The 10652-nt window shown below is 37.7% G+C and overlaps 1 protein-coding gene across 1 annotated transcript; it reads left to right on the forward strand.

Moving 5' to 3' along the window:
* The first annotated feature begins 1512 nt into the window (after positions 1-1512).
* Positions 1513-2966, forward strand: LOC108361073 (uncharacterized). The gene is made up of 2 exons (XM_017613601.1): positions 1513-2817; positions 2919-2966. Exons 1-2 carry the CDS (start codon positions 1513-1515, stop codon positions 2964-2966), a joined length of 1353 nt encoding a protein of 450 aa, XP_017469090.1.
* The last annotated feature ends 7686 nt before the right edge of the window (positions 2967-10652 follow it).

A 10652-nucleotide genomic window follows, 5' to 3' on the forward strand; every position in this document is an offset into this window, starting at 1 on the left:
TCTAATCTATTCATGTACATGCATACATACATCTTATTCCTAATCTGCTGCTTAGCACGTTTCTGTAATTCAGTATCAATATTAAAGCATACATTTAGGAGGCATTTCCGCCCCAACCATGTACATGTATGGTATTGGTATTGGTGTGACTTTTGAATTGATTTTTTCGCTCTATTTTAAACTAATTTGAAATTTTAAAAATTGCCTGCACATTAGCATCAAAATACCTTTCTAATGATATATAATTGTTTATACCTTAGAAGTATAGTTTAGCCGTAAAAGGGGTGTAAAGGGAACATGATTGCCTATTTATATAATTGATTTCTCTGAGTAGGGTTGCCCCCTGTTTAAAAACTATAAGATCTTCACCGTCCGTTGGATAAAAAAGTGATATACCAAATGAAAGTGCATGGCCTTCGCATGTAAAAAAAAACTTTAAGTTTTTTGAGTAGGGTTGCCACCTATTTAAAATTACTAACTTCTATACATAATATAAAGGAAAGGCGAGACATTTTAACCACACTACTGAACGAATTTAGGCAAATTTTTTATGTATATAATAAACGAAGTACATGATGACATATGATTTCTTTCTCCAAATACGTAAATGTACATACATACATATGCACACATTGAGCGTGTGGCGAAGCATCAAGCATCCGTGGCCGGCTAGTCTATTATATTTATATGTTGGTGTTCGTTGATTGCTCCGACTGGGTGGTATGTTAATTTATTTTGGAACGAATGTCCATCATCCCTTGTCAAGTTTGGTTCAAAGACAAGCCGGTTTCGGCGTTATGTCATTTTCAGTGTCATTGTTCGCTCCTAAGGTGAAATTCTGCAATCAAATTTCTTCTGCCACTCAATCCTAATATAAGACCAGTCAGTAAGGTTAAGCATAATGACCGATGAAAGAAAGTGCCTGATAATTAAAAAGAGAAGGTAAAGAAATATTGCTTAGAAATTTCATCTCTAATTTTCCTAACTAGAAAGCATAAACTGACCTTCTAAATAAATAACTATCTAAATACAACACCAACCCTGTAATTAGGTTAGTATGTATTAGAAAGACTTATATTGATTAGCTTTTGCTTTGAAAAAAAAAAACAAAAACGTTGTCAATCAATTTTAATGTGTGTGAGCCAAAGATCGATCTGGATCTCAACTATTGTTAATTCAAAAGTCTATCCACTCATTTATGACTACCACCATAGCATTGCATAGTTTTAGTATGTTTCGTTCAGAAAACATGAAAAAGGACGGGTCAAAAAATTTTCTATGGAAATGTATTTTTTTTTATCTAAACTGCAAATACATACACACACTAAATGCATACTTAACGTCAGATGCACAAGTACGAGCACAGTTCAGTTTTTCGAGTCACGACGTTCAATGGGCACTTTCACCATGTCGACGGATCAGCGTTTGAGGAGCTTGATACTTATTTTATTGCTGGTAGTGAAGGAGAATTCTGCCAAGCCTTTACAAATTTTGCCTGCTGAAAATAACAAAATGACGAGCGAATTACTAAAATTGCTAAAGCAGATCCAAAGGGAACGCGATTTCAATACAATCGCAATTTCCCAGACATCAACAGAGGAATGTCCTTTTAATAGACTTCTGAAGGAAATAACGTTACCTGCGGTGATTCTAAACAAGGGTTTGGCGTATACTTACAAGGCGCAATTCTCAAAAGAGCTACTGATTCTGCTCTGCCTACAGCAATCAAGTGTAGCTGCTAGATTAGCAGAGCTCAGTGTATTCCGAGGCTTGAAGCAAACTCGCATAGTGGCTTATGCGCCACATGCAACCGATCTTGACCTGGTACAAAAAGATTGCCTCGACGCTATGGCCAATGACATATACAATGTTTTAATAATTCAAAAGGATTTCAGTGAGACCCAAAACTACCACACTTGCAACAAATTTCCGCTGGATGCGCCTCGCTACAAACAGAAAAGTCTTCATCTCCTAGACGCTCCAAGCGCCATCTTCGAACACCAATTTCGCAATATGTACGGTACGCCAATATTAACTTTTCCCACTCAACTTGAACCGTTCACCATGTTGTACTATAAGGCGGATGGAAAATTGGAGCTGGAAGGATACTTGGGTAGAGCACTAAAAGCTTTTGCAAACAGATGTAATACGACGCTATTTATAAATGGCCCCTACCAGCTGGGCCAAAGCGTTCATTTTGGCGTACTGCAGGAGCTCGCGGAGAACGGCACCGTCGATGTAGCCGCTGGCATGGTATTTGTGAAACCAAATGACGAGTTAGAAAAGTTGTCGTATCCAGTACAGCTGCTGGATTTTTGCTACATGGTGCCACTAAAAAGTGTGCCTATAAGTGAGCTATTCATTGGCATCGTACCAATTCCAATGCTCTTTTGCATCTTCGTATTCATTGTTGTTTTCGCTGCACTACTCACTCACCTCGATAAACGCAAACAAATCAGCTTTATCAACCTTTTTCTGAATGATCAAAGCATTCGCGGCATGCTGAGCCAGTCTTTTGTGATCGCCGCTAAACCGAGCGTTAAAACCAAGTTCGTCGTATTTTTGCTGTGCTATATGAGCATCATTACTAACACCACTTATCAAGCTTACCTGCAGTCCTTTCTCACCCATCCTCCTCTTCTACCGATGCATCATAGTTACGAAGACTTGGAAGCTGCTGGTTTGACCATTTTATTTGCTGAGCCTGATGTGCCAATCATAAAAGGAAATAAAAACCTCTTGGAGCACTTTCATCAATTCAAAATTTCCAAATACGAAGATTGGGTGAAGCTCCGTGCACGCATGAATACAAAATATGTATATCCTATCACAAATTTCCGCTGGGAGACCATCGACCTCCAACAGAGTCTCTTCAGCCGGCCCATATTCTACTTTAATTCTGAGTTTTGTTTTTTTAGAACCATGTTCTGCTGCCTGCCCATCCGTACGGATCTGCCATATCGTGATTTACTGGATGACTTTGTATTGCGTCTGCATTCTTCGGGTATTATGAAAGAGTGGGTGTCGATGAGTTTCTTATTAATGCTGAAACTAAAAAAGGTAGTATTTGAAGATTTAAGCCAACCGTTCGACTATGGACGACCATTAGTGCTGGATGACTTTTTTTGGATAAAAATTCAATTTGTCGGTAGTACTTCAATTGCATTTCTGGTTTTTTTGGGCGAGATTTTGTACTCTCGTTGGAAAAAAATGAAGGGAGTGTCGATCAAGAGAATCGCTTATAGTTCTGTGGATAATTCAAACAGAGTGGCTTAAGAACTTTACGTGCGCCTCTCCGGACTATAGTTAGTGTAACGAATAAATCCAAAGATGATTCCCAGTGAGGCAGTTAATAATATCGCATTCATGCGAGTTTAAAAAAAAAATATTTTTTGTGGTGAACCCTGATTATACCGTCACATTTTTAATAAAGTATTATTATGAATTAGTGCACCGTATTAAACAAATCCATTCAAAGTAATTTTTATTAACGGAGCAATTATTCTGTGTAGTTCTTGTATATTATTTTTGTCAGAAGCCATATATTCACCTTTGAAAATCTAATGAAATTATGATTCCTTCGCTTTCCACAATTAATGAGCATAACATCAACAGGCAGTTATGCTCAGAGTCAATAAATTAGGATTTTTAGTCAAGTTTTTCGACGGCAATCGTAAACTCGCCAAATAAACTGGACGGTGTGGCCTATCCTGTCAGGTACGTATATTTATCGCATGTTTTGGAAGAAACATAACAGTGCGTCAATGAGTCAAAGTGGGTCAAAGTGATTAAGTCCAATCCACAGAGGAAGTTCCCTCACCATTGCTTTAAGTAATTTTTCTAAACGATCAATCGGAGTATTTTGGGTAAACTGGCTAATTACCTAGTAGCGTTGGTAAGGAGTTCTTAGTAATTCGATGTGAACTTAAGCAGGCATACCCGAACAGCTTATTCTTTTTACAAGAACATATAAAATCCCAAGTTTTCGACCTCCCCAATCGGCAGAGAACTAACTGGGTTACTATCGGCTGTAAGTTCTCTGCAAGGGGTACTCAAAAATTCTAATAATTTTCGACCCTTTTCCAGTCCGAGACGATTCTATACCATCGACATCCCTTCAAGGGCCGACTGGAACCATATCTCGGTGAACTTATTCACAAACGTTTCAAAGTTGTATGGCAAGGTAGGTTGACGTGTATTTTGCGAGGAGCTCTCTATCAACCTCTGATTTACACTGAAAATAAAATCTGTGTAAATATAGCGAAAACTTGCTTACATCTTACGAATTTTTACATTTGTTGAATGCATTCGTACTATTTACTAACGAGTTTTATACTATATATTTACTAAAGAATTTCCTACTATTTCTTTGATTTTTACCGAATTTTTGTAAAGTGCACAAAAATAATTCGTATATTCAACGAAATTATTTTCGTAAAATCTGCGATTGTTTCGCAGAATGTGTGATGCTTTCATTCGCCACTCTTTCTCAACCCCCAACAAGCTTCAGGGAATAGGGATTAGCCACATACCCCTGAGTGTCATACTTTATCAGCATGTCATGCAAAATCAATAGCCACCAGAAGTTAACAAACAAAAAATATTAAGTAAATAATAAGCAAAAATAGCACTAATCAGTTAATAAGCGGCGATTTCATAAAACAGTATGGAAACCAGCCTAAAACGGTTGCATATGTTTCTACGCACATCTGCGTTTGCATGCATTTACGTACCTACATATGTATGTATGCACATTAGGGTAGTCAAAAAAAAAGTTTTAATGTTCAGCTCTCACCCCCATGATTTCTTAAATCGAAAAAGACACCCTTACTTTTCTGTTTAAAGAATTATATTTAGAGGTTCCCAAAGCACTGTATTTTACATGGGAAAAAAACACTTTTTCGTAGAAATGACATAGAATCCTTGAAAATCAAAGAATAATACCCAATTGTTTATTTAACCATTTCTTAATATTCATTTTTTGTATTCGTCCCCCGAAAACCTCAACAAATGCAATGGGGAGGCCATAAAAAATAGCTAGTGTTTTCTCCCATTTAATAATCTAATAATCTAAATATATTTTTTTTTTACAAAAATGAAATGCGCGTATTTTTTCCATTTAGAAAAATCCTTGGGGGCGAGAGCTTGACATTTTAAACCTTTTTCCAAGTATTTTTGGACCCCCCTAATGTGCATACATACATACTACATAGGAAGGTTTGAGTTTCACATTTGCCACATGCAATATTTTGCGGTAATTTTCGCATGCGTGAAATTTGTATACATATTTAATCTAATCCAAAAATGCGTACAATTTTGCGTTTGGCACGAATTGTTAAACTACAACTGCAACAAGATCAACACATATGTATATGTGTATGTTCATGTACATACAAGGGTTGTTGCGAATATATGCATTCGCTTTCGCATTCAGAATAATCAATGCGAAGCTTTTGCGAATGCGAATGTTGTGCAAGTGCACTGGCACACAAGATTGCAAGTTGTGGTCCATATATTTTGACCATGGAGATGCGATGTTAGGTCGTGTTACCCGTCGTGCGCCGTCTACAGCTCGAAAACAATATTTATTTTAGGCTATTTAATTTGTCGAAATTAGCACGCAGCGAAATTAAGATAAAACGGAATGTGAAAAAATTTACAGCCAAGCATACGAATTAAATTAGAATCAATTCAAGACGAATTTTAAATCTATTGAAGAATGAACGAAAGAACGTTATAACAAAATAACAGGATTCGGATCCGATCGAAAACATACCAAACTGACCACTTCGAAAAAAAAAGTTTTGGTCGAAATTTTCATTCAAATTATTTGCCATATCCACCTATTTAGAGACCCTAGCTATAAGCACACATTTTTCAAGACAGTCACCCACAGAAAGGATTAAATATTATTTACAAAATCTTAAATCAAAAACACTGATGGCATTACAGTTTCTCCAAATTGTCAATAGGCTAAAATAATGAGAATTGGGATTTCTTTATAAAAAGTTTTAGATAGACCTTAAACATCTTGTAAGCGGTGTTTACAGAACGATCTTGCCATGATGCTAGATTCTTCAAGATAAGATAAAGGACAATAGGATACATCCGAACGTTATTCTCAAAAATTAATTATTATTGTGCAGCGTCATTCGAAACGAATTTAAGATATTGTTAAATATCAAGCGCCTCCACCAGCAAGTGTTCTGAGCGAGCAGTTATTAAGTGGTGCAGGTTGGATCTACGATCCTTCAAGAAACAGGCTGCTCTAATTTTTAAATTCAAGTACTAAGTCAAATAAGCATTATTAGATATTACCTCCATCTCTCCATTTTTCATTTCCCCAAATTACCTAATTTACTTACCTAAATTACTTATTAAAAATACTTGACATCCGCATCCGCAGATGTTAGCTTTTTTACATCCGCATTCGCATTCGCATCCGCGAATGTCCAAAATTTCACTTTCGCAACATCGCGAGTACATACATAGCAGACACCATTATAAGTACCTCTCATATGGTATTGTTGCTGGTGGTGTGCCACCACTGAGTGCAAATGAAATGTGGTCAGCGGATGAAGTGGTGGCGAGCGGCGGAAACGCTTCTACACAAACATCAATGAACGCGAGCGCATAGGAAGCTACACGAACAGCAAGCAAATAGCCAATGCAATAACAGCAATTGTCAAAGATTTTAATTTTCATTACAAAATGAGCTTTTCATATGTGCGCATTCTGTAGGAACACCAATGGGGAAAGCAAACAGTCACTATCATATATAAATATGCATAGAAAAACCCAGCCAGCGTCCGGATGATGAGTCGAAGAAAATTACCAAAACATGGAATCCACTACAGTTTTGTTGCAGCTTGTTTATAAATGTTATAAATTCGCTACTCTTGTAGAAAATTAAATAAAGATATTTGTTTGAAAAACGTGTATAAAAACGGTTTTAATACGTAGTAGATTCTTTTGGCTCGGTCAGGCAATGAATTCACGCCACCTTTACAGAACTTTAACGAGTTTTGTTTATATCAAAATTTCAATTAGACCTCCACCGATAATACATTCCTTCTCCACTCTCTTATTTCGTATTTATTACAGTGCGACCTCGGTAAAAGCATCCGGTAAAAAATCGGGTAGTTCCGGTGCGGGTACTTTAGAGCTCTCGCCTAGCGTAAATGATTGCTGGGAATATATACATATGCATACATACTATGCGCTTTTCAAATTAGAAATTTTTATACACAGTAATCGCTATGAATTTTCAAAAAATTATATGTACATATATTTCTATCTTGAGTCATTTTTGAGCATAAGGCGCGAAATTATGGAATTGCGGCATTTTTTCGAAACTGAATTTTGATGCAAATTCGTTCTACACCCCACAACGTATTACCTGGTAAAATATTGTAGTTGAAATGCACTATTTTCTTGTGAGCGAAATTCGCGTATGTGCCATACAAAAAAAAATATATTTAGAACAGGCAATTTGAAAAATCAGTGACTTTTTTAAACTAAAACACACGACCGAAACCAAGTAAAGGCTTAATAAATACTATGGGGATCCTGCACCATTAATTTCATGGATTAAGAAATGGTTTACTGAGTTCCGTTGGGGTTGTACCAGCGAACGTTTAGTTCGGCCAGAAGAGGTCGTCCCACCAGATATCGTCGATAAAATCAATGGAATGCTATTGGACGATCGAGAACGAATGTGTGTGAGGTGGCTAAGGCTATAGGCATCTTAACTAAGCAGGTAATTTACATGAATATTTGGAACAATCAAAACAGTAGGTTTCTCCGGGTGAACGTGCACCAAATAAGGACAAAGTGGGTCCAACAATGTCATGGCCACAGATTTTTGGAACGATGTTGCTGTAGTGGTACAGGATATGTTTCTCCAGACCTTATGTGATATAATTAAGAGAGCGATTGAGGTAAACCCAGCTAAGACTGAGGCAACACTCATCAAGTTAATAGCGCCCAAAAGTATGCGAAGGATGCATTGTAGCGCGGAATTGGGTATAAGAGGACAATTTTCTTTCCAACCATGGAAGCGCTAGTAAAGCCGGAGTAAAGATCTAGGAAACCTCAGGCTATCGGTTATCATAAGCACTTCGGCGATTAACTCGATACTCATTAGTAGCCACTATTGTAAACCCTCAATTACTTTCTATAATAAATGCACGGTTGTGTCAGACCTCACCATGTACTTATGTATGTATCTTATGCCACTAACTTTTACACATATGACTCTATACTTCAAGGAAGAGTCGGAGGAGGACTTTTTCGCCTTAACTGGGTCTACGTAGGCCTTTTTGACTTACCCACCACTGCAATGGGTAGCAACCCTCCGAGTAGCATACCATCAATCCAGTAGCCAAGAATGCTGCAACAACCTTGTACTACATAAAAGAAATATTTGCCTTGCCATGTTGTTGTGGCAAAGAATTGAAGAAGAAGAAAATCTACAACACCTTTTATGCCATTTCCCGGCTTTTAGTAGAAGAAGATTAGGCTCGCTTGTCAAACCATTGCATATATCAAGGCCTTACGGAAATCCCACGAGTGGAAATTTGAGAATTCACACAAATTTCATAGCGCCAACAAAATGCTTTGTACCCGTAGTCAGCTTTTGAATATGGAAAGGGTTTGGTATCTGCATGTGTTATTGTAACGGGCCTATACTGGGTAACTAAAATTGAATTTTTACAAAGCTCTCCGACGCAATTTTAAACACACATGTCTCTTCGTCCAGCTACTTTAATCGAAACTCTGTCTACGTTGGACAATTTACGCAATAACTGTACACAAAAACATACTTTCGAACACCACGACAACTCTGTCACCATATTTGCCGCTGATTATGTGCCCGTACGCCAATTTATGGCTTGGCCGTTTTTGTGGCGACGTCAGTCACTGGAAAGCTGTAGAATGTTTTAATGGCAACAACCAGTGTTGCCACACATGAGCTTTTCCTACCAAAGCTGGTAGGTTGGTAGGCTTGATTGGATTTTGGTAAGTTTCGGGACTATGAGTAATAGTTATCTCCAAACATTTTAGCAACCTTTTTTACACGAATATTTCACCGGTGCGTTCGTATAACGGCGGCCGCAAACATGTAAATATGTCTGATTTCCAGTACAAACGTATACCCTTATTGCCAATATACAATAATATATTTTATGGCGTACTTGGACCAAGATTCCAGAAAAGTATGCCAATGGACTCGTACCCAACCATATTACGGGTGGAGGTCTTCGCAAAAATAAATATTATGCCAGGTATTCAGGCAGCGTTAAAAGTCTTAGTCTTTTAAAACGGCATCAAGGCTTGTGAACTCTTGAACCACCTGGGAGCCCGCAATAGCGTAACGCTGAGGGGGTTCAGGGACATGAAAGGTTTGAAAGCAACGAAAGGGCTGGCTGTTTTGCAAAGCGTGGAGCCTTTCTGCGGTATTTCTAAAGGATACACTGCAGACCTGCTTAGAAGCTAGCTGGGAATTGCTGCCCACTGGTGGAAGTCAAAAGGAATAAGGCACACAAACAGATTCATAGCTCTTTCCAGGAGGAAATACACCTTAAACTTAGGGTATATTCTATGTGCCTGTCCACGAAGCATGAATCGTAGATTGATACTCCTTGGGGAACGATTGTCTGCTATATCTAAAATTTGGAACATGGCATCCATCCAAAGTTCTGAGCGTTTCATATAGCCTATGGTTGGAGTGATTCCATTTAGGATTTAGCACAATATATCTCTTAGGTCGCAACGCGGGTATCTCCGACATAATAATAATAATATCGTCACTAGACACGAACAAAGACGCTCGGGTGTTTTAACGGCGAAAAAGGATGCGTGAAAGAAAAAAGCGAAAAAAGACACGTAATCATGATGAATTCGTATACTCGCAAACATAGTTGAGCGCGAAAATAAGTTTATGCGTCTTTCTGCGACGTCAAAGTGGTTAACGCGTCTTTCTTTGCCCTCACCTATGTTAAGAGTCTTTATTCGCCGAAATTTTTTAGGCGCCTTTTTTCGCTGTCAACTTTTGAGCTGGCTTTTTAGGGCCGGTTGTTCAAAGTCTGGTGGTCACTACTTGCCGGTTAAACATCATTATCGACGTTTTCAACATCGTGCATATCACATGTGATCGATAAAGCTGTCATTGTATATAACCGGAGCTTCTGCCTCCGATTAGTGCTAATCAGACATTGAACAACCGGCCCTTAATCATATCTAGTGACGATATGTATGCATGTACGGTAAAATGACCCGTTATACGCAGTTAATTTGTTTTTAATGTACTAGTTAGTTTTACTAAATGTTATGTTAGCTATGTTTTTAATAAATTTGACATTCAAAAAAAAATATTAAAACTCAAAAAAAATTTTGGGTAGGTTTTGGTTGGTTATGGTAGAAAATTTTGGTAGGAAAAAAAATATGTATGTGGCAACGCTGGCAACAACCCACACATGTACGCACATACGTGCAAAAAAAAAAACAAAATATTCTGCGGTTTTATTGCCTGTTGTGACGTGGTTTTTTAATTATGAATTATTAAAATTTGATGACAATTCGGCGAAACGTGAAACAAATTAGTTAAGTTTTAAAATGCATGCATTTTCAAGTAGCAATTGTCGCAGCAA

This window comes from Rhagoletis zephyria, unplaced genomic scaffold (assembly GCF_001687245.7).
Source record: "Rhagoletis zephyria isolate East Lansing unplaced genomic scaffold, Rhagoletis_zephyria_1.1 Rzeph_scaffold_00018, whole genome shotgun sequence".
Taxonomy (NCBI): domain Eukaryota; kingdom Metazoa; phylum Arthropoda; class Insecta; order Diptera; family Tephritidae; genus Rhagoletis; species Rhagoletis zephyria.